At 38.9% G+C, this 26,028-nt stretch overlaps 1 protein-coding gene across 1 annotated transcript; it reads right to left on the reverse strand.

The window, feature by feature from the left end:
• Nucleotides 1–15,559: 15,559 nt before the first annotated feature.
• On the reverse strand, nt 15,560–21,871 carry LOC137171185 (neuropeptide FF receptor 2). The gene is made up of 3 exons (XM_067574974.1): nt 21,544–21,871; nt 18,791–18,890; nt 15,560–18,676 (listed from the first exon to the last, which is right to left on the reverse strand). The coding sequence occupies exons 1-3, from the start codon at nt 21,869–21,871 to the stop codon at nt 17,782–17,784; spliced, it is 1,323 nt and encodes a 440-aa protein (XP_067431075.1). The 3' UTR covers nt 15,560–17,781.
• Between the last annotated feature and the right edge of the window lie 4,157 nt (nt 21,872–26,028).

Below are 26,028 nucleotides of genomic sequence, written 5' to 3' on the forward strand. Positions count from 1 at the left end.
CTGGTTTGTAATTATTGGTAGCGTTAGTTTTCATTGTTGTTGTTGTTGTTGTTGTCATATAGTGGTTATTAATTAATTTATAAACCACTCCATGCCAGAACAGGATGGAAGTAGTATCGAAAGCTCCCCGACAGAGGTTTAAATTGAAATATAGCACAAATATATATCACATACAGCACAGAGTCTACAGCACAGAGTCAGCATTACTCTGTCAAGAATAAATACTGTATGTATTTTTGACAATATGCCAATAGGTGGTGCAAGAGAACTGTTTGGTTGTTTGTAATTCAGGTTGCCAGGAGTGTTGTTTTAAGCACATGCTTAAGAAAAAAGTGTCAGCTTTCATATATGTGTTTACCGAGGTGTTTGCAGCACTTCTTTTCTTTATTATTTATTTATTTAATGCAGTAATTCATCAGAATATGACTGTTATTTCCACAAAATGATGCACAAAATGCAAGTGATGTGACTTCACTTCATCAAGTACATACAGTGACTACAGTAATTAATATGGAGATACTGAAAGGTAATTTTTAACACCACTACTGAGTGATCCATAGTGCATATAAAATATAATGGTGTTTCCGACCAGTTAATAGCACACTGATATTGCACTTTTTGAGGAATAGTTTCCTTTAAAGCAAATCCTGAGGTGGACATGCGGGTCCGTTAAAGGCATGAGTTCTAGTATCCACAGTCTGCTAGAACCCCTGCCATCTGTGCTCGCGTAGCCTGTGATTGATGTTTAAATTTTCATGATCGTCTCTCTCATATGCTTCAATCATATCCTCCATCATGATTGGTTTATACGTCATGTATCACAGGGGCCCATCTGTGGAAGCATCAAAGCCAATCTGTGCCCACCCAGCCGTCCACCCCCTCGACGGCCTTCAGTTTACGTCAGGTTGAGGGCTAAATGGTACAAATCAAAACATAAGTAATGTGACATGTGGGTAACATGGGAGCTTTTGCCAAGTCACGTGCTTGCAACTTGTTAGTACCTCAGAAAATGTGAAAATCAGTCTAAAAGTCTTGTTATGCATTAAAGTTACTGTATGTTGTAGGTGTTCTGATGAGGAAATGAAAGCAACAAAAGGATTTTTAAGATTTATCTCCTGAGAGTAATTAATGATAAGTGAACACATGAAACAACTATTGATACCAACAAAATGTCTGGTTATCACTAAGAAACAGAGGTAACAGTTTAATTAAGTCTTTATCGGTTCGTAATAAGTAGGAACTACTGGTGGCAGTATTATCTACAGTACAAGACAGCTTTAAAAGGTGCATTATGTGATTATTTTTACCACAATATGACAGAAAGGTTCCAAAACAAACTTGCAGCAACTGTCCTTCAGCTTGTCATATGTCTGTGTCTCATTCGTCAGCAGAAAACTGTCTACTTACTCATCCAGTGGGGCCATTGGAGTCCTCTGTCCGGCCACCTGTCAAATCTAATCTATTCACAGCGTTTCAGACATGGTTTGGTCAGCAAGCCCCTGAGAAAAAAATATAACTTGATCTTGTTGGCTTGCCCGATGTTCAACTCACTTCAGCAGCCACCTGTTTACTTTGGTTCTCCACTGTTTTGCACTGTGAAGCTGTGTGGGCTTTTTCTGAGTACGTTACATAGCAGCTTCCCACAGCTTTATATTAGGGAGAGAGTTACTGCGATTTAACTATATGGGCTGATGAACACACACACAAAAAAACCCCCAAAGAAATAAAAAAAAAAGCTGCACAGAGCTGCAGACTGAGCTGAGTCTCTGGGGGATTCTCAGTATATGCAAACCTTTCATATTTCAGGGAGTTATTTAAGACAGTGTTAATATAGAAAATGTCACCTACCAGAGCTTTAAACATCTGAAGAAAACAGCTTTTGATTCGGTCGCGACTGGTTTTAAAAACGGCTCTCTGAGCATACAGCTCATTGGAGTATCAGTATGCAGAGACAACAGTGGAGGGTGGGTGACTAGTGTTGCTTGTATATAGTGTGCTTGCATTAAAATTCAATGTCTTGCCATCTCTTGAACATAAATTGATATGAGTAAATGTATTGTAATTAAATCATGGCTTCAGACACAAGCAGGTGGTGATCTACAGCTCTCAGCTTGAGTTTAGTTTCTGTGGATACAATTGCACAAGTGTCTGAACTGCAAAAGGGATGTTTTACAACAACAAAGAAAAGGTATCTGTTTAGTTTGGTGTAAGCACAAGTTAAGCATAATCAATTATTCTTATTGGAGCCCCAGTCTAGAAGTTCAATGCAAAAAACAAAACAAAAAGCATACATGAAATTCTGATCAGAAGTGTCAGTTCCTCCTTGTACATCCAAGCGTTTGACTCAGGAGCTTTGTGATAAGAAAAACATAAATATTTAATTTGCTTTCCTTGTTGAAAGTGAAGCCGCTCAAAGCTCCCATGAAGACAATATTTACCTGAATATCTTGATGATAGAGCAATGGTGGTAGAAAAATAGGATTTTTGTTCTCTTTCAGTGCTGAAGTCCCTTCTGTTAGGAAATATTCACTCCCCTTCAGAGATACATAAAACCACTGTTTTACTATTCCACAGTGCTTTTCTCTAAACTTCACAGATGCAGGCAATGTAACCTTACACATTCAGTGTAAAGAAGTGTTTTAGTTTTTATACATATATTACACATCTGAGATTTTCACAATGATTTTTGGACAATATGGCTCATTAATGCAATGCTTTCTGAAAACTGATTCACAAGCCTTGGAGGTCAGAGCATCCTTGAGATTTGAGAATGAGATTTTACAAAATGGTACCTGCTCACAACACTTGAGACCATGTAGTGATAATAGAATTTTGCAAGCTCAAGGTAAACCTGTATTTAAATACACTTATGAACCAACTGAAGAGATTATTCTTGACCTGCAAAATAAATAAGCAAAAGAAGAATTCTTTAACTTTCTTTCTTTGCATTATGTGTTCAAGAGACTGCTCCATAGTTTAGGGGTCAGGACAACAAAAAGCTCAGTCACCACAGATCCTGCACTTTGAGCAGGGCACAACTGGAAGCCCTAGTTCTGATGACCTGAGGGACCTTGTGGATCTGTATGGGGTCAGTAATCCACTGATATATGGTGGTGCCAAGTTGGTTATCCCCAGACTTTTCCTCTAGCGCCACCATGAGGTTGACATTTGTATTTTTCAGTGAAATGTCTCAACAACTATTGCCATGAAATTTGGTCCAGACGTTCATGTACCCCTCAGGATGATTTATAATAACTTTGATGATTCTCAACATTTCATGTAGCACCATCATCAGGTCAAAATGTAAACATTTCCAATATTTTTGGTTAAACCGTAGCCTCAGCTGCACTGTGGGCTTAGTGCTAATGAGCAAACATTAGCATGCTAAGGTGCTAAACTGCTGACCTATAGTAAACATTACATGTGCTAAACATTAGCGTGTTAGAATTGTAATTGTGAGTTTGTTGTCATTGTGAGCAAGTTAGCATTCTGATTGCATTAGCATTTTAGCATTTAGCTAAAAGCACTATGGTACCTAAAGGTACCAACCACACAGAGCCACTTGCATGGCTGTAGACTCAGGCTGTGTCCGAAATCACTTCCTATTTACTATATAGCGTACTATATTTACCATCCGCTATTTAATTTGAATGTCTGAATTCTGAGTGCGGAAGATTTAGCCACAATAGTACCCTCAAAACTAGGCTACCCAAAAAACAATGAACAGAGCCTTTGTTTTTGCTCTGTGATTCTGTTTTTATCTGAATTATTACCCAGTTGTTTTCTGTATATCTACATTCAAATCCCACATCAATTACAAGAAAGCTCATTAGTATATCACTCATCAACACGTCTCATCTTGTTCAGTCGAAGTACATTTTTCTGCAGTGTTCCCCAGGTAGAAAAAGATAATGAAAACTAAATAAATCAGTTTACAGTATTGAGATATGTTCCTTAATGTTCGATGAAGTGTCAGAAGTAAAAAGCTCCTCATTTGAGATTAACAGCGTCCTTAGTGTGGGGCAGCTAAAAGGCGTGGGCTCTTACAGTAAATAGCTCTGGGAAACAAAGTGGCACGTATGTCGTCTTGATGAAAATCTCACATAAAATGACACGTAAACCTAATGGAGGAGGAGGGATAGAGATATTGCTGAAGGTAGACACTCTAATGGCTTTTGGAGATTAATGGGTCCAGAAGGAGAAGACAATCCATTTCTCTTTACCCATAGGACACAGATTTAATATAGTTAGTGTGGTCCACATTTGTTATGGCCTCCACTAATCGCCTGTAATATCAGTTGATCACATTTGATCTAATTGCTCTGTCAGTATTGGTGGGAAAATGTCAGCACCAACATTTATCTTTGATTTTATGCTTTATTTGTCAGATAAGTAATTTAATTTAATTGGGTAATTTAAATTTCTCAGCATTTAAAGACATAGTTTTTGCATTTATTTTGCTTTTTTCAAGTAGCCCCTCCCTGAGGAAGACAGCTAGAATATTTTTTAAAACATAGACTGAGTTTGTCACATATTTTACTTTGTCATAAGAGTCCCAACTAGTGCTACAGCAAGTTTCCATGCCACTGACCCAGACTGTCAGAGTGCTGACAAATTGATTTAGCCTACACATAACATTAAAACACATCAGCCGTCTTCTGTCGCAGTAAACATACAATTTGTGTGACAGAACTGCTGGATCAAGGAAACATTACAGCATTACTGGATACAGTAGCTGGAGGAATAATGACTTGAACGCAAAAGTCAATAATTCAATTGTTGTTTTCCCTCTGCTGGTGTTACTGTTTTCTACTTCACTGACTACATCCAGTGTACCTATAAATGATCTTAAAGACAACTTGACTTCACATCGTGCTTTGGTACAAGGCTTAAACTGTGTATAGTTTGTTTTTCAGTGGATGCATTTTGTGGAGACAAGATACTCTGAAGTCTGAAGTAGTAACTTTCAAGTTTAATTATATTGGTTGGTGCTGTCAGCTTATTGTTTAAGGTATGCGGGAATAACTGTCATTTTTGCCCCTTTGGGATCTGTTAATTAATTTCCAGCCAATTTAGGTGTTTTGAAAAAGGCTTATATGCATCTGTGCTTGTCAACATGCTGTGTTATTGAACATACCTACTCCCCTGATATTTTGTATGACATTGAAGTTAGAAAAGTGATGATAGATTTTTATTTTTTTTTTTGGTTGAACTTTTATTTAAATGTACGCATCTTTATGAGATGAAATGACATGACATGACATGAGCTGATATAAAATGAGATGAGATGACTTTAGATGAATTGATTTGAGATAAAAGACAAAAAATTAGATGACATGAGATTAAACTCATGGAGCTGAGGGCAACTGCATCACTACAGGCGACACCTGTTACATACAAGTAGTCATGTGATCCATTATTAATATGAAAATATTGATTATAGCCGCTTTATCAAATTCCCCCTTGAAAACACCAAAAACTAGAAGCAATCAAAAGCTTAAAGGATACCACATTGGCCACAAGAGATCTGGTCCTAATGTGATTTCAGTGTCAACGATGGAGGACAAAATCCACAGACTTCTTCTTGGGTAAAAAAATATATTCCAAAGTTCAGCTGAAGCCACTGTAAGGCTTGTTTTGTTAAAACCCAACAAGATTCTGATAATATATTCATACCTATGTTCAGTCAGAAATGTAAATTATATAGTTTGTCCCCATCTTGAATCTCAGTTCGGGGATTGTTTCACAGGCTTTTAACGGTATCATCTGAATTAACAAATCCTCTAACATTACATAATGATGTAACTTACCTTCAAAACCACACACCCTGAAGGAACCAGAGGAAGCTCTGCGTATTCACTCTCACTCTTCATTAGACTTTTCCAGTGGATGAGCCCTATCTGATCCCTTGTAACTCATCTGTCATTCAAGTCCAATCAGCCCAGCTGCAGGGCAGGTATATCTTTGTACTTGTCAGTATCAGATTTCAACTTCCATGGCTGCATTGTGGCTGCAAAAGCATGATAACAGCCTGCTAAACAAATCCTTTTTTACTTTCAATCTCATTGTTGCTTTGAACAAGCTGTGCTTCCTGATTGATCTCCCTGTGATGACCCCTGTTGTCATCTTTGCTTTTGCTGTGCGATTCACCTGTCTGTCTGCTCTGTCTCTGCAGGTGATTGTTAGCGCAACCTGGAACACCTGAGGGCCCGCAATGTTTCCAGGTTATTTAAGCCTGGCTGCAGCAGACAGCTGTCTCTCTCTGCTACTTGGCTGCCTTGCTGCTGCAGCTCTCTTTCCCTTCTCCCTACAGGCACCTGTTTGTTTAGGTTATATTGCTTTAGTTCCTTGTTTTTGCCTTCATGCAGCCTACAACACACATACTCTCTCCACTCATGCATCACATACACCACTGATACAACTGATTTCCATACCTCATTTTGTAAATACTTCCATCCTTTTATCTGGCTCACTTTGTAAAATAAACTTATCTTTTGTTAAAACTACACGCTGTGTCTCCCTTTTTGTTGTGGCCAATGAGCCGGGTCCCAATAAATGACTCTTCTATTTAGCAATGGACCAGCCACAGAAAAGATCTTTTAACGCCACCTTTTGAGGATCAGTGATATTAATTTTTTTACAATTCTAAGCCAATAAAAAGATGCACACAAACAGGAGTATACATCTTTATTTATTATTTGTAGATGGCTTAAGTGATGCTGTGGTTCGCTGAGAGGTTTTTCCTTCAGAGATTTAATATAGTGTATTAGCGTGGGTGCATATTAAAGCGTGAAAATGAAAGCAGAGTGAGAAGTGTAATATCCCCGGGGGGGAGACAAAGATGTGTTTCTCCAACCCTGTCATGGTTGCTTACCCGGTAGCAGATTTCCGGCATTAGGAAATATCTCTGCTTATCCCAGATTTAGTAAAAGCTTAATAAAAGTTTAAATGTATTAAACTCTTTATTAAAGTCTTGTCTGGGATGAGCAAACAAGTGGAAGCGGAAATCTCATTCTGACAGCCGCTTTTTTTTTTTAGAACTGGATGCGATTTCAAAGTTGATCTGTTTAAAAGATGTGATGATTACTTTGTCAGTATTGGACAGAGCAACGACGTTCCAAACCCAACAAGTTGTGTCTTTATCCCTTTGATCCCAGTTGAATGTATAATCCAAGTGTTTTGATCATCCAGTTTATGATTCCCATCTGTTTCTGCTGGTTAAACCCAGTGAAACAAAGGCCGCTGATACACTAAATGGACTGCCTTGCTGATATTAAACAGCTGAATATCTCAAACAGTTTTCCGGTGTAATGATGACAAATAAGAGGCTGTCACAGAATATTTGGCTGAACACATGCTATCTGGATATCTGCAATATGGAGATATGGGAAATTCTGAAAAAGTGTGCAAGCAATATGAAATTAGCTGCCAGGACGTTAGGAGTCATTTTTGATTCGGAAGTCCTTATAGGAGGTCTTGTCTTCAGGAGCATTTCTATAAAATATCTGACATCTTGCATTGATTGTTATAGAGTCGTTCTAAAAACTCCCTGATGTCTGTTTAGTCAAATTGAGGAAAATCCTATAAGCTATTTTGGTGAATCTACATCAGCTGCAAATGTATTTAAATTTCAATTTTTGGGACTTAATGTGGCATTTCTGGCACAAAAAAATAGACTGACAACTGTGCTAGGTGTAATATTGGCTTGAATAAATAGTACTTAGTTTTATGTATACATTTAAAGGTATACTATGTAAGATTTTCCTAAAAAAAAAAAACGACTCATACAAAAGTAACCCCTTTCAATAATCACTTATGACCCCTTTGAACCATGTAGGGGGGTGTGTATCTACATAAACTCTGCCCTCTGCCTGTATTTTCTTATTTTTTATTATTATTTAGCTGTGTTTGGGACCCTTCTGGGCATCAACCTTTGGACTGTGAGTGTGTAGCCTCACGCCAATAACAGCACACTGGTGTGAGGTCGGGACCAGGCTACATGTCTGTCTCCGTCTCTCTCCTCTGCTCCGCTCTACTCTCTGTCTTTGTGTCATGGATGTATAAAGACCTGCAGGTCTGTGTGTCTGCTTGACCAAGGTTGGGGCTGAGCTACACACACACGCAGAGCAGAGAGGCCTCAGCGGGCGGGATGAAGTTCTGCATTCACACAAAATCTGGCAATGCGGAACCTTCCCGCAGGTTTGTGTAGAGGTGTGGGAGTGTTTATTTGTGCTTTAGAGCTAACCTCTGTGAAACAATCAGAATAAAAATAACATTTTATTTATCTGATTCACAGCTTTGTTCTCACCCAGTGCTGCTCGCTGTCTTCATTCACACCCTAGCTCACACGACCACCGCTGCTCTCTTTCTCTCTCTGCTCTCAGCTTGCTTTGGTTGAGCCGGGGAGGAGGGGCCAACTTTAAATACAAACACCAACCTGACAAATCCTGCACAGTATACCTTTAAGGTTGAATACACACTAAAGTCAGGATTCTGTTATTAAATTGCATCTTAAGATTAATAATAGTCACTATTATGCATTAATTCAAATTAATTCAAGGAAACTAACAATCTGTCTGTTGGCAGTTGGCAACCTCAGAGTTAATTATGGTCCGTACATCAGGTGATGGGACTATAAGTATTTAACTATAAGATTCAGACAACTGGTTTCTAGATGAGGTCATCTGTAAGTGTTAAAGATTTTCTTTCAAAATCAATTTCTCATAGATGTCCCTGTTGCCAGCAGAAGCAATACAATACATATCCAACCCCTTCAATCTATAATGGCCAGCTCATTAAAGCTATTATACAGTTTTCTGTTAGTGGTGGGGGTTGGAGGGTTGTGTTGTAGATCGCTCCATTCTTATCATCTTGAAGTGCGACTGAAATGAACTGCAGTTGTATATGCAAGTGCCACACAAATCAGCAGACGCAGTACCAGATGGCGCATTACCTTTGTACTGTCAGTATAATGCAAAACATATGAACTTTAAAGGGGACATATGCTTTTTGTGATTTTCTGTTATTTTATACTGTTATGATGGTGGATGTCTGTGTTAAACATGGTCACAATTCCAAAACATTGGCTGAACATCTGGAAAAATGCTCCCTGGAAGAAAAAAAAAAGTGATATCAGACTGTCATAGTTTATTGAAGTAGCCTCAGGAACTGCCAGAAGTTGGCCGATGTGCAGCTTCTGGAAACTAACCAATCAGAACAGAGTGGGCTCACTGGGCAGGGGTCTTAAAGAGACAGGAGCTAAAGCAGTCTGTTTCAGACAGAGGCTCAATTAAGGGCCAGTATAAATAAGGAGTTTTTTTTAACTGTAAATTATGCAAAGATATTCCAGTAAAGCACCAGAATATAAATATAGACCTGTAAATGTGCATGATATGTCCCCTTTAAGTGTACCAAATCAAAGGCTATTCTGAGGGTTATTCTGTTTGCAATGTTCACAGTGACTAAAGACTGATTTCATGTTATTATTACATGGTGAAATAGTGAATAATTAGCACACGTAATTTCCAAAAACTAGCAATTAATCCAGTGCTGCATGTTCAATGCTGCTTTCTGGCACTCATCCTCTAATATAAGTGATTAAAGGATAAATCTGGTAATTTAAGACCAAAACCAACAGTGAATTGATCCTCCAACAGGTATTGTCTGTGTATCCAGTCTGATGTAGTTTATTTCTCTGAACCATAGACTTCCATTGTTGTCCAATAACCATTAAAAAACATATCAGTGAGCCACACCGTTGCACTTCTTCACATTCTTCTTCATTACAATGGACATGGGCACTGTAGTTTATTCTGAGACAATCCCACATACACCAGTAAGCTCCAAATGTGCATTAACCCACCATTGAAAATATCCCCCAACAAATACACAGTTTCTAAAGTTTGCTAAAAACTCCAGTGCCTAGCTGTCTAACATTTCGAAATGAAAGTGTATATTTATGACCCATTTACGTCTTCAGTAGGAACCAGTGTGTTTGAGCCTCAGAACCACAGAGAAGCTGGAATTTCATTAGCAAACTGTCTGAAAATTGCCTTTTATATTTCGCAAACAAGCAGCAAAGATCATTGGCAGTGTGTTTATCCATATTTTTTTCAAATATAAATATTAAAATGTGTAATAAGCCAAAAGAGGGTGGTTGAAATACATATTATAAACATATACTGTATATGTTTATGAAAACAGATCGTGTGAATACATTCGTACACCTTTCAGACCCCCTTCTGAGGAACATTTTTTTCTTATTTCATTACATTGGTCTTTTGGTGATTGATAAACAAGCCTGTTCAGTACAATCTATGTACAGATTAGCTTGGAACCACGAACTGAACATTGCATTCACTTCATGGTTCTATCCATTAACTATTCTTCTTTTCCTTCAATCCCTGAGGCTGCTTTGTTTGGCTGCTCTAGATAGTGTCATTGAGAGTGCTTTCATAATCATCACATATGTAGAACTTTTTATACAGAGCTGTTGTTAAAAAAAAAAAGAGTTGCTTTTAGACACATGATGAAGAATCTTTTTTAACACACCGTAATAAAGGAAAAGCATGCACAAGTACACTTAAGATGCACAGCACACAAAAATCAGACCACCAATAACAGTAAGAATAATAACAGTAATTATGTAGCTGCAGAAAGAAAGGACTATACACATCATTATCATTTTTATGATTTGTAAATTATTAAAGACCTTAAATGTGCCCTGTGGTGTTGTCTTGTAAACAAACAAAAGTAATACTCACCAAAACACACTGTGTGCATCCTTGAGGTTTAACAAACTTGTTGAATGTATTTCCTTCCTCATAAAGTCAAATATATGTATATATATATATATATACATATATATATATTGATCATTAATTAATAATTGAATCATTAATGTCAGGATTGTGTATCACATTTTCCTGATATAAACAAACTTTAAAAAAAACAAAAAAACTCTCAAAAACATTGCTCCAGAGCGCTACCAGTGGTTAAAAACATCACTGGGTACCTTTAAGATTTTGGCATAAACACATTATGTATTGTAGCTTGCCAAATATTGATCACAAAAAATGAAATAAAATGGCAATTATTTTAAACATAATTGAACAAAATTATTACAAATATACACAAAAATGAAAGAATCCCATAATAAGTTAAAATAAGGATTTCCATTAAATTATTATTATTATTTACAATCATAATAAATATCTATTAAATAAATATCTATTGAATATACTGTACACATTTATGCACTGGTGTCAGCATCAGCACTGTGTAATAACACAATCACATGTTGAGGCAACCATTTAAAATATAATTGCATTTGGAAATAGGGCACAAACCCCATACTTTCCAGAAAATAACTCATTTTACATCAATGCTGTACATTCCTCAGACAGCTATTACCTTTGTGGCAATAGCATAATAACACTATCATTATTTGAGAATGCTTGGCCTACTTTCAGCTATGAGATCAGGCTCTCACCATATCAGAACATATAGTTGACATACGGGCAACGTGTCCTCCAAAATGAATTTGTTGTCGGTCCATCCACTCCAGACTGACATATCAAAATGTTTTCTAATCTGAAGCCCCTATTGGCAGTTATCAGCAGTTATCGGCAGGACGACAGCATTTATCAATGCTTTCCAAAAATACTACAAATCACTTTTGAACAATAAACATTTTATTATGCAACAAGGCTATAGTTAAAGTCGATGTAGGATTAAGCAAAAAATGATGTTTGATATTTAGGGAAAGGTCATGGTTTGGGTTGGAATTACTTCTTCCTTAAGGGGACTTTGATCGTCATGGTTACAATAATAACCACTTGGTTAAGGTTAGGAGACGATCATTGTCATAGTTTGAAAAAAAATTATGTTGATTTGCAGTTGGAAATGAGAAACAAACTGTAGTCTCCCATTTTAAAGGATAAGGCTGGCGAATTTTTTCATATTTTTATTATTGTCAACAAATATCATATGTTGAGTCAAACCAACAATGAATTGATCACTTACATGTAGTGTGTGTGTATCCAAAGCCTGATATATCTTATTCCTCTGAGCCATATAAAAAACACCATTGTGCTACATGACATGTTCCTTCACCACAAAGATTAGTCATGTAAGTTTGTTTTAAAATGGCTCCAAAGATTAATAACAGAAATCACGTTTTCAATCTCTACAGAGTAGTACTGTGTAAGGCAGACGCCACTGTGCATGCACAACTCAGAACTTCGCTAGCTTGTTATGATACATCTCACACCCTCTTGACTTTGTCCAATACATTTTTAATTTCTCAAAGCACTTCAGTACAAAGTCAAGTGGTTGCTGTTGCTAAACAAACTAATGTGACTGCAATCTTTGTGGTGAAAGTGCATGTCACCCAGTGCAACGGTGTGGCTCATTGATGTGCTTTAATAGTTTCTGAACAACAATTGAGGTCTTCAGCATGGAGAAATAAGGAAGAAGAGAAACATCAGGCTTTGGATACACACATGGCTCTGCACATGTGTGAGACTTGTTAACAATAAGAAGAATGCAGAAGACTTTCAACCATATCCTTTAAAGTTAGACATTTGGTTGACTCTCCCATCCACACAGACCTCTTTCCTATGCGGACTTAGTTACACAGTAACATCACCTTTCTTGTCTCTGTTAAAACTATTACAGCTAGAGGGCTCTGTCATTTATCACAAACAATAGATTGCCTGTCATTTTTCTTGGGAGAACACTGTCAGTGTAGGTATATTCGTGATGTTATGACCCCTGGTGTCTTCTTTGTTTGGCCTTGTGATTTACCTGTCTGCTCTGTCTCTGCAGGTGCTCATTAGGGCAACTGGCGACACCTGGGGGCCCACCAGGTTGCCAGGTTATTAAAGTCCGGACTGCATCTGCAGCAGTCTCTCTACCTCTGACTGCTTGCTGCTGCTACTTGCAGCTCTCTGCTTCTCTCTGCTTCTCTCTGCTTCTCTCTGCTTCTCTCTTCAGGCACATGTTCTGGTTTGGTTGAGTTATGCTGCCTCAGTTATTTAATTTGCTTTCAGGCACCTGACAACACCCACACCGAGACACACACACACACACACACTTTCCATTCATGCATCACGCAACTCACACTGATATCACGGATCTCCACACCCCGTACACCCCGTACTGTATATATTTAATACCTTTAATTTGACCGAATTTGGTTTAATCTGGGTTACTTTGATAAACAAATTTATCTTTTGTTAACTCTTTAACAGGGTGTGTCTCCCCTTTGTTGTGGTCACTGGGGCCAGGTCATAACAATCGGGGGCTCGTCCATTTAGGTTGTTTTACTAAGAAAGTTTGTTTGTGCCTCGCGTAGCAGTGGACACATGGTGTTGATTGCGCACACTGATCAGTTGATTTGGTCCAGCTGTTTGCTGGTTTTGGCTGCATGCTTTGTTTGCCAGAGCAGCTCTGGTTTAGCTCTGGTTTTGCTCTGGTTTCTGGTTTTTGGGAGGTACACCATGTGTTTTTTTTTTCTCTCTATGGAAACATTGGTTTCCGACCCAGTTTTGGATTGTCGAGTACTGTTCAGAAGGTAAGTATTACTGTCCTGATGCGCTGTGTACAGAGATTTCCCCTTTGGGCTGTACTGGAGTTTCCCCTTTGGGTTGCCCATTTGTTTTTGTGTGTGTGTTTAGCAACATGGTTAGTGTCAGTTGTTTACAGACAACTGTCTCAGAGGCACATCCACGTGATTTCGTGGGGTTGCCTGCTGACAGGTCGCTATACAAGTCTGCTGGTTTGCAGTCTGTAAATACCTGCCGCAAACCACATGAAGACTGGGTGAGTTGTTAGTAAGTTTTGGTTAGGTAGTTAGGGGGAAAGTCTATGTGAGGATTAAGTATTGCCTCAAGTGTTTGGCTTCCTTACCAGAGTTTTTTTAGGCAGCTAAAGGAAGCATTTTTGAGTGGCTGCACAAAAGAGCAGTTGAACACTGTGGATCACTATAAGGTTGAAATCAGTGACAAAAGTCTCAAGGACACGATTAAATCTATTTTAAAGCTAACTTTTATGTGTTGCAAGGTGCAGCGGGAAGTGTAGTTGAGGATGCTACTGGTTTGTCTTCGCCATTAGGTCACAGTACTGGTTTGTCCTTTAAACAGCAGAGGGAGTTACTGTTGTTGCAAATGGAACATGAAAAGTTAAAGCATCAGGTTGAAACTGAGGAAAAATGAGAAAAGTAAATGTCAACTTGATAAAGAATTGGGTTTGGAAAAAATGAAGTGTGACACAGAACAGGCTGGGATTACTTTGGAGCATGAAAAATTAAGTTTGATCAGAGAGGTTAGGTTGAGCCTGGAAGCTGGTCAGGGCAAGGTGGAGATAGTTTCTTATCCGGTAACTGCTTCTCCTCAATTTTTAATCCGGTGGGTAGTTTAGAGCTTGTTCCAAGGTTCAATGAGAGGGACCCTGAAACATTTTTTTTCTGTTTGAAAGAGTGACGGACGCCAGTGGCTGGCCTGATGCCAATCACACAATCATGTTGCAGTGTGTACTGACAGGAAGGCGTAGGAGGCATATGCAGCTTTTTCTGTGACAGATAGCTTGAGTTATGTATCAGTGAAAGCCACTAGTCTTAAGGTCTATGAGATGGTTCCCGATGTTTATCGCCAGCAGTTTAGGAATGGTAGAAAGGAAGATAAACAGTCCTTGAGTTTTCACACAATTTGCTGAATACTTTTAATTGTTGGCACACAGCTTCTGATGTGTAAACTTTAGATGATTTGTGTGATCTTATTGTTTTGGAACAGTTCAGAAATGCAGTTCCCAGCTGTATTGCCACATATATAACAGAGCAACAGGTACAGTTGGTGAGGCAGCTGCGTTAGCAGATCGGTATGTCTTGAGTCACCGCAGTGATTGGAGAAGCGGAAAAGATAATTGAGGTAATTCCTGCGGTGGTGCAAAACTTTGCCTCGTCCCTCACATAAGCCTGCATGTACAGGGCTGCATGTACGGGGCAACGCTTAGCTCTTGGATCCATTGTTAAATCTAAGAGCTAAGTGTCATTCACCATCACCTCTGCATCATTCTCCGTCGCGTTGTTCGCCAGCTATGCTATGCTCTACAGTTTCGGAGCAGAGGCCATTGTGTGTGTGTGTGTGTGTGTGTGTGTGTGTGTGTGTGTGTGGTTTTAAGTTCTGGTTCTGGCCTGATTCCAAAACTGGTTCTGGTTTTGAGCCATCAGCCAATGCTTTTGTGTCCTTGGTTGATAGTGAGAAGCATGTTCCGATTAAGCTGTTGCGTGACACAGGTGCTTAATACTCATTTATTGTGGAATTGATATTGCCTTCTTTTACCTTTTTTAGACAGAAACGGGGGATTTCGTCCTGATGCACGGTATGGAGATGGGCTTGATTGCTTTGCCCCATCATTTTATGGTGCTGAATTGTAAGTTGGTACAGGGCATTGTTCCTGTTGGCATGAGCCCTGTGTTGCCACTTGACGATGTGGTTATGATTTCGGGCAGCGACGTGGCTTGTGGTGCTGTGTGGGCCAATGTGCCGGAGTCTCCTGTGATTATTTCCAAACCACTAGCGTCTGGGGAGCCGGATGAGAGTGGTCGGAGTGATCCAGGGGTTTTTCCAGCCTGCACCGTGGCGTGTGCACAGGGCCCTGATGTGTTTGCCCAAGACCTGCCTGATCCAAAGATTTTTCCATATTATAGTTCTGTGACGCACGCACAGAGCTGTAATATGTCTGATCCAGGAACGCCTGTAGTGAAGGTATGGTGAGTGCAGAACATGTGGTTTCGCTGCCTGATCTTCCTCCAGCTGTTTTGGAGGGAGCAATGGGGCAAGAGCCAAAGGATTGATTCATCTGTCTGACTTATGGAAAGAGGCTTTGCCAGTTGAAAAAGAAAGATGCTGCACATGGATACTTTTTTTCCAGGACAATTTGCTGGTGAGGAAGTGGGAAGTGAGTTTTCAGGTTGTTGCGCCAAGTAACTTCCGTGATGTGGTGTGGTTACAAGCAGCGCAAGATAACTGTGGACATTTGGGGATAAAGAAAACATATCAACTTGTCCTGTGCTGTTTCTCTTGGCCTCGGTTAAAGCATGACTTATCCAAATATGTCAGGACATGCCATATATCGCGCTGGCTGGGGAAGCAAGTCAGGTTGTTGAGCCTGCTCTGTCTTGTCCCATTCCAGCCGTTAGCCAGCCATTTGGACATTTGATCATAGACTGTGAAGAGGCACAAAAAGACTGAGACCTGGTGACCCCTGGTGTCATTTTTGTTTGGCATTGTGATTAACCTGTCTACTCTCTCTCTGCACATGCTCAATAGGACAACTGGCGACACCTGGGGGCCCATGGGGTTGCCAGATTATTGAAGTCTGGGGTGCATCTGCAGTAATCTCTCTCCCTCCTGACTGCTTGTTGCTGCTGCTTGCAGCTCTCTACTAGTTTGGTTTAGTTATGCTGTCTTAGTTATTTGCTTTCATTCACCTGACACACACACACACTCTCCATTCATGCATCACGCACCTCATATCAATCTCCACACCCCATACTATATGTATTTAGCTGCAACTTTAATTTGGTTAATCTGGGTTACTCTGTTTAATAAACTTTTGTGTCTCCTCTTAGTTGTGGCCACTTGAGCCAGGTCATAACAGTGAGACCTGGTGGTTTTCCTGGGATTTAAAAACCTTATGTACAGTAAAAAAAAAAAAAAAACAGCAGTTGAAATGGTTCTGAAAAAAGATCAGAGCAAAAACGGCTATTAAGCATTATATATCTATAAGCTTTGTTTCCATATTTGATTCAGGCTTCGACAGACAGTGAATCTCCACTACCCGTTTATGTTGAGCGTACCCTTTTTATGTAAATAACCACATTATGCATATGTGCTCATGCATTCAGTGTTATCGGCTCTGCTTTATTCACTACGCACACTTATTCTTTTCCCGAATCTTACTACTGCTAATAAATGTAACTTTCTTCCCTTTTACATTGTTTTAAATATCCAAATCCTCCGAGGAAGGAAAGCAGAGAACGGGAGGGCACATGGAGGCTTTCCAAATGAGCCCATGATCTTCTTCTCCTGCTGCTGCATGTCACGGCCGCCAGCCCAACACCAACTGCCTTAGGGCACTAAAACATGCACTTTGACTGAAGGAAGCTGACACAATTCTGCTCACACTGCCTTGTGCTTCACCCTTGAGAGCAGTGCTATTCTAATCTCAATATCTTCAATTGCCAAAGATGTCTAGATAGGCCTATAATCTTCCTGGAACATAAAACCTTCCAGGAGTAAGCTGTAAAGTGGTAATGTTCAGCGCATTACACATTGTATAAAAGCCCGATTGAACTGTGCCACTGTGCCATTCATTGAATCTCACAGGTATTACATCGCCTGCAAAGAAAATCTGTACACAGAGTCAATACGGTTGGCTAATTTTACAATATGTGAACAACAAAAACACAATTGAAGCAATGAACACAGTAATCTCATGTCATCTGATTCATTTCTTTACACTGCGATAATGGACATTCAGATTCGTATTTTAAACTCTTTGTTTATATTATTTGCTATATATACTTTGAAAAAAACATTCACAAGAGATATTCAAAATTATTCAAGCAAGCTTGCGTGTACATTCACTTTTAACAAACATACATGGAGTTTAATCATGTATTTCTGAAGCATGTTTCTCATTTGCCCTTAAAATGCAATACATGATTCTCCAGAAGCCCCAGAACCTTTGAAAGTGTCTTTGCGCTGCACAGTCTGTCTAAATCTGGGACACCTTTTCGAGGTCCTCCATGATCAGATCCTGCTCTTTGATGTCACCTCTACCTGCCAAGCACTCTGCTTCCTGACATGAGCACTTACCGTTCCTCACCAACACTGATCCGAGTTCTGAGCCTGATCTACTTAGGATGGCTGGCTGGACTGGAAGCACAGCGTTTGCTCGGATCCGATGCGAGTAGGTCTTCTGGCGTTCAATGTCAGCGGAGCACAGCTGGAATTTGAATGCCGCCTGAAAACCTCTACGGAAGTTCTCGTTAAAGAACCCGTATATGATGGGGTTGACGCTGCTGTTGAAGAAGGCCAACCAGTGAGCTAAGGGATAGACGTAGATATTAATGACACGATACTGGTGCTCTGTCAGGCTGGCATAGTCACTCAGCATCATCAGCGTCCACAGCGGCAACCAGGATAAGATGAAGAGCAGAGCCACCACCAGCAGCATCATTATCACCCTCTTCTTCTTCCGTGAAATTGTTTGACGACCCTCCATGCTGGGTTTGTTGTTGCCACTGCCCTCTCCAGACACAATTCCACTGCCTCTTAATGGGGGAACAGTGGTCTTGAAGAGGGTGAGGCCAATACGAGCGTACATGATGACGATAAGGCTGAGAGGGGCGAGGTAGATGTTTGCAAAGAGGACGGTGGTGTAGATTTTCCGCATCTCCTGATTGGGCCAGTTTTCCCGGCACCAGTAGAAGGGACGGGTGTTGTTGTTGTGGCCAAGGACTATTCGCACCCTCTGCTCCTTGGTGACCTGCAGCATCACCCCAGAAGGAAACATGATGGACACAGCCAGGACCCATATGATAACAATAATTAACTTTGAGGTGTTGATGGTCAGCTTCTGCTTGAAAGGGTAGACGATGCACCGGAACCTAACACAAAGAGGATTGAAGGACATGCATGAAGAAAATGAAGTTAGGGTAAAAAAAAAAAACACGCACACAAGCAGATGATAACCAGTCATACTGTACAATTACAACCCTCACCTGTCAACAGCTATTGCCACTAGAGTGAAGACAGATGCTGACACAGATATGCCTTGAACCATACCACTTAGCTTACACACTACGCTACCGAATGGCCATCCTGCAGAAAAAAGAAAAACTGTTAAATGTGCAAGTGTAAAAACATAAAGAAAGGGAGACAACATGAATAATTTAAATGCTAGGATTACTCCTAATGGGCAGAAAGTATCAGACGCTTTCTAGTAATGAATATTTGACTATTTCTGAATCAAAGCTAACACAGAAGCTTGTGGTATATAAATGATGAATTGATAATGCTGTCATTTTATAACACAGTCTCTGTTCACAGATTGATTTATTTTAATTTATTAGCACAAAGGAAGTAATAAAAGCAAAAGTATATAAACACAAACATAGCAGGGATTGTGCAGCAGAGGTAAGAAAATTCAAAAATAAATATGAATAAATATGGCACAGGTGTTTTTTCATATTAGACTTAAATACTGACAATGATGGACAGGTTTCATATTCCAAAATGATGGGCTCCTGTATTTTTATAGCATATTGTCCATGAGTTGTGTGATAATAGGGAAGAGGAATATCCTTTGCTTGTCTAGTTGGATATGAATGGAGATCAGAGTTAATTAAAAATAAGTTGTGAAATACTTTAGGTAAGCTATACTTTTGAAACATACATTTATACATAAAGATACATGTTTGATAAATATTAATGTTGGAAATGGATAACATTTAATTTCTTAAACAGGGGCTCTGATGGTTCATGGGGATTTGTCGCAGTTGCCAATATTAAAAATTTCTTTTGGATTAAAATAATTTTTTGAATTGAAGAGGGGTATGTACTGGCCCAAACAGGAAACATTAAACTATCTATTCATCTACTAATACACCTAAAAAAAATTGCAGTAGTGACTTGGTTGATTTCAGTATTATTAACTAACAATTTAGCATCTTCCTTTGTATAACATTTATTTTTATTTCTGAAAATGATACAATAGGATTTTTTGACATTTGGGGAAAGTTTGTTCATCTGGAACCACTTTGCAGTATATGATAGAATATCATTGGCTTCTCTGATCAAGGAACCAAAGATTACTTTTGATATGACAATACTGGTATCATCTGCGAACAGAATGGGTAATGCAGATTCAGACATCCAAACCAAGTCATTTACATAGATGAGAAATAGAAGTGGCCCAAGAATAGATCCTAGGGGCACTCCGCAATATAGCTTGATTCCATTAGAAATACCATCGTTTATAGATACATATTTATCTCTATTATTAAGGTAGTCACTAAGCCAATAGATAACAACATCCTGAAAGCCATAGCGGTGAACTTCAGAAATGAGAATTTTATGATCAACTGTAAAAGCCTTCAATAAATCCAAGAATATATCAGTTGTGAACATATTATTGTCTGAAGCTGTACAGATTTTTCTATAAGTTGCAAGAGAGCTATGCATGTTGAGTGATTTTGTTGAAATCCATACTGGTGTTTATACAGGATATTGTTATCATTGAGGTGTTTTAACTCTCTTGCAAAGACTAGCTTTTCCAAAAATTTTGGAGAAGTAAGTTAAAATAGAAATTGGTCAGTAATTGGTGAAAAGGCTAGGATCCAACGTAACTCTCAGGTCTCTTGGGACAACCCAAATTTTAAAGAGACTGAAAAGACATGAGTTAGTGGCTCACTAATTGAAGATGTTACTTCTTTTAAAAGCTTTGCCTTGATTTCATCATGACCTCCTGCAGAGTATTTGAGATTGACAATAATGTCAAGCACTTCTCTGGATGTAGGGGGTTCAAATCTACACAATGCGGGAAAATAACCAGTATTCTTATCTATTGGACATACATCTGTATGAACAATTTTTTTTGCAAGAGTGCTAACCACACTGGCAATGCTATATCAGAAGGGTTAGTAAATGAAATGTCACCATCAGTAAATTGAGATGGAATTTTCACAGGAGCCTTTTTCTTATTAAGTAATTGATTAATGATGTTTTACGTGGATTTTATGTTACTAGCAGCCTCTTTAAATTTGTCTGAATAGTATTTCTTTTTTGCTATATGGGATAGATGTGGAAATTTGTTTTTGTATTTGTATGTATCAAAGTTGTGGGGAGGTGGATTTAGCAGAAATCATTTATATAGTTTATTTTTCTTTATAGAGGACTTCAATAATCCCAAACAGAACCACGATTTACTAGCAACTAAAGGAAAGCAATTATTGAAATATAGAGTTGATTATTTGTGAAAATGATTGGTATGCCAATTCAGCATCCAGTTGAGTATAAATATTATCCTATGGAACATCATCAATCATGGATTTGAAGCATCCTAAATTCCCTTCCCTAAACCTACAAAAGCATGCTTTATCTTTACACACATGTACAACATCAGTTGCTGAAGTCAATTGAAATACAGGGAAGTGGTCTGAAATGTCTGTGCACAGTATCCTGGAGTTGGATACATAATCAAAAGAATTTGTTAAAATACTGTCAATTAGGGTGGCCGTTTTATTTGTCACTCTAGTTGGTTTGTATATGAGAGGGTAAAAGCAGGATGAATACAATACATTTGAAAAATCAGCTGTGGGAGAGTGATTTTCACTTTTGAAAAGACTGACAGTTTTTCTTCATCATTAATAAATCCAAAGCAGCAGCAAGTACATCATTGAAACAGGTGGACGGTAAATACCTCCAAATTTAAATTTAGAACAAGTAGAACAAGCAAAATACGTTATATCCTGACCTGTTATGATGTTGTCCACCAGCGTGGTTGGCATGCAAAAGATGCCAACCAGCAGATCACTGATGGCGAGGTTGAGAATGAACAGGTTAGTGACCGTGCGCATATTCTTGCTGCGCAGCACGACGAAACACACCACCCCATTGCCCAACATGCACACCAGAAAAATGAGCAGGTAGGATACGGTGAAGATTGCAGCAACAGAAGGCTTGTGGAGGTAGAAATCAACATAGGTGATATTCTGGCGAGTCAAAGGGTTTTCCTGCAAACTTGAGGAATTGAAAGGGTTCATGTCCTCCCTGGTGGTGTTGAGAATTAGATTCTGGGTCATGGTGATATCTGAGAGTAACAGAGAAAGAAAGGCAGAGGTGTAATACATGGATTACTTATTATGTGCTTGGCATGTTGGTGCATGTGTATCCATTATTCTCCTTTAACAAAATCAGCCAATTATAAACCAGAACAACATTACACACATCCTCCCAGTGCAATCCTATAGATCAATTGGTAATTACAAACAATAGAACCTCTCCAGAAATCAATAGTCCAATTTTTGCCTCTTTTGATTATTGTGGGTTGGTTGATCCAGTCAAGTGCATGCTTTCTCACACACTCTAATATCAATACCAAAGTGACCAATCTATTCTGAGAGCAGTGGGGAGGTGCGCTTGATAGCTTGCCGATTGGTTACATCAATCATGTGAATGCAGCACTGTGGGGAAGGAATTAGGTTACTATTGACTTCAAATTATTTATGACACTTAAATTTGACAAATCTTAATGTATTTTGGGACCTTTATATCTTCTGCAAGGTTAGGCTCATGCCTTCTGCATAACCTACAATACTGCAGAATATTAAGATTAATCAAAGTCCTATTTTCATAGAATAGAATAGAGTAAACTTTATTGTCCAGTTAAGGCAGGAAAATTGTTAGGCTATTTCATGTATTAATTTCTTGCAGCTGAACATCTGCTGTACAACTGTTTATAAAGTGCAGTCTTTCTCATGTGAAAATGGTTTTCAGTGGGACAAACAAAAAAAAGTAGGCCAGGTTTATTCAGTGATGAATATTTAATTGATGGTATGTGATGAATCAATTATTAGCATGTTAATAAGTAATTACATATGAAATCATGCAGTCTAAATAATTTCATTTTCACACTTAATCACGAACAGTATTTTGAAAACCTGTAATTGTATCTAATAAATGATAATACATTTTTCCTCAAAAAATGAGCTGTTAAAAGATACTTTTTGTTCTGTCAACCTCCTGAGTAAATTTTCAGTTTGAATTATTTCCCAAACTGACTGAACAGCACCACTGTGACAGTTTAACTCTTGAAAAAGGTGATCAGAGATTATAGCTGCACAGCTAGTTATAGCTCCTTGCCTACAAAATAAAATTAATCTTGTTACCAACTGCATGCATCAACAAATAATTAACTAACATAATATATGAGTAGCAAACACCTACAATTCAAACATTTAAAATTTGTTTTTAATCTATCTGGATTGTTTTCCTTGAAACCCTTTGCCCTATTGTTCTTTTGGCAATTAAATGGATGACTGAGAAGATTTTTTGAGTTTGAGCTCATTTCCAAAATGTCATACATGCAGTATATCTGGGATTAAAGAGAAAATCATTATCCCTGCAGATCTGTAGCCCGACTGAGCTTCAATATTCCTATGATATACAGAATCAGACAGTTTTATCACTTTATGATCCAAGGACTTAAGTTATTGTACCTGCTACACTTTCAAAAGTCATGCCTGGTGGGTATCAGCCCTTACACTGCCTGAGTAATAACAGTTCAATATAAGTGATTAAAAAGTCCGTCTTTATCTGTCAAAGTCTGTCTTGATTTGTCATCCATGTGCAATCATACAGCTTTAATATCTCTGTTGATTTGCAATTGATTCATGTAACAACAAAAGTAAATAATACAGTACATTCCTAATAAATTAGCCCAGGTGATGAGATGGGAAATGACAGTTTGATACAGAAGTACAGTGGATTATCTAGTTTATAAATTCTCAAATTTCACAAATAACTCTAGATACTTTCTTACCTTTCAGGAAACAGTATCTGACTTGTATTCCTATCTTCTCTCCATACAGGCGTTGTATATCCGTATGACAGAAATTCCACTCATAGAGCAAAGCTGCGCACTCTCATCCCTATGTTAAACCCTGCGTGTCTGCTCAGTGCGCCTGCCAGGCAGAGACTGCTGTAGCGCTTATAGATGACAGAGAGCAGATTCACTCAAGAGAGATGTACTGGGCGGTGCAGGCACAGGGAGCAATATATGTTGTGTAAATTGAATTATATATATGTGTGTGTGTTGGAGTATGCACCAAGGATTAGTCAGTGGTTGAGTTGCAGCACCTGCTGTGCTAATTTTCGAGTGGCAGTCTTTTTTTGCAGTTTCTGCAGGTGTAGTCTGCACCTGACTCTGTGGGTGTTGATTCTTCTAATTGTCACACTGTGCGATGACTCTGTACAAATGGGGGGGCAAAGGTTGGAGGTCATCAATCAGGCAGATAGGTGTTGGGGAATCTAAGACCAACTCTTACGAGGTGTCAGGCCTCCTCCTCAGTGCTCACTCCTGCACTAATCAGGTCTTCCATGAGTCAAGTCTCACCACTCACCCTTCACATCTTCAATCCTTCAGAGTGGAAAAAGTGAAGTCTAAGTGCTGCACAGAAGTGTCTGTAACTGAATCTGTTTTAATTGGTATTTTAACTGGTACATGTCGACTAAAATGCCATTAATGCAGGCTGCAGCACGCCCCACAAATTAAAGGGTGCAACAAAGATACACAATATTGCAAACAGAATTTGTGTTTAATGGCATACATGGGAGAAAAATTGGCTCAGAAGGTAAAAACAGAGGGATGATGGGTTGAGGGATTAGAAGCAGAGGTGAGACTTAATGAAGGGGCAACACCTGATCAATGCACAGGAGTGAAAGGTAAGATGAAGAGGTCAGGATTAATCGTGCAGGGTGGCCACTGTGCAGTAGGTTGAGGAGGAGGTTTGATAAGTAGATGACTTACATTTGACCTGAGTAGAAATGAAGATAGAAGGGCAAGAAACAACAGTTCAATTAAACCCTTTAAACTACTGCAGTTGCTGTAGAATGCTTAATTAACACGTTGAAATGCCTTGAGCACAAATCCTGTCAAACTGTTGGGATTCTTAGCTCAGGGAGAGGTGAGAGGGAGGAAACGCACTGTCAGCTAGAGTTTGTATGAAGTTTGATAGACGAGGCGTTTTAAAAATAGAGCTTTCAGTGTGTACTGAAATTTCTAATGGTTGTCATGTTAAGTTATAAGAATTATGTTGTGATTGATTGTGTGTGTGTGTGTGAGAGAGAGAGATAGAGATAGAGAGAGTGTGTGTGTATTTTTGTGTGACGGACGTGGAAAATCAAGGATGCAAAAATGATAATAAGCTCCCATCAAAAAATTCACTCTCAACTTTTTTCATCTCTGCAGTTTTTTGGCTCATTGCCTGTTGGCTTAATTAGTCTCAGGCATTGTTAAACAGCACTAATTAGAAATGTTCTTTCACACACGCATACACACACATATAAAATAACAATAAGACAATGATTTCAAGCAACGCCAGCAAGTTATTTTATGGTCTAATTATGTATTTTTTTCACTTCATCTCATTTAATGAAAACATTGAGAATGTTGTTTTTGTTGTTATGTTAATACAGAAAGAAGGACAGAGGGAGAAAGTTAAACCTGGGTCGAGTAACACATGTAACCCTGTCCCACAACAGTGAAATGTTATTTATTTATCTAACCATTGTTTGACCAGGTAAGTCCTATTGAGGTTGGAAGCCACACTAACAGCTCTGTGAGGCTGTACTGAGGCACAGCGGTGCTTTGAGCTAAATGCTAACATCAGGGTTGCCAACCTTTGACTTCAGCTTGGAGTGAGATTTGTCCCTGGGGGGATGGGGGTTACTCTGAGCAGCATGCATGAGAATAAATTACAATATACTCTAATAGATTTGTGTATATTACTGGCTTTCCCCCTGATGGTCTGATTAATCGTTGTTTCATGGTGCTGCTGTTGCGCTGTGCTGCTCTAACTTGTCTGTCCGTGCGCTGTCAGTGTCCTCTTTTCGTGCCGCAACGTTATCAGTTATGAATTTGTTTTTCTGTGAGAGAAAATGAACGTGATGCGTGAGAGTGTGTGAAAAGTGTCAACTGCATGAGTCTCACGGTCAGTGCGTGAGAGTTGGCAGCCCTGTTACTAACATTAGCATGCTAACATGCTACAATGATGCTAACATGTTGATCTTTAGCAGGGGTAGTGTTTACCATTTTCCTTGTCCACCATCTTAACTTAGCATGATAGAATGCTAATATTTGCTAATTAGCACAGAACTCAATCTACAGCTGAGTCTGAAGGGAATGTCATTAGTTTTGTATGTATTATAATATTATTAATATTAATATATATTATTGATC

Source organism: Thunnus thynnus, chromosome 19 (assembly GCF_963924715.1).
Source record: "Thunnus thynnus chromosome 19, fThuThy2.1, whole genome shotgun sequence".
In the NCBI taxonomy this organism is placed as follows: domain Eukaryota; kingdom Metazoa; phylum Chordata; class Actinopteri; order Scombriformes; family Scombridae; genus Thunnus; species Thunnus thynnus.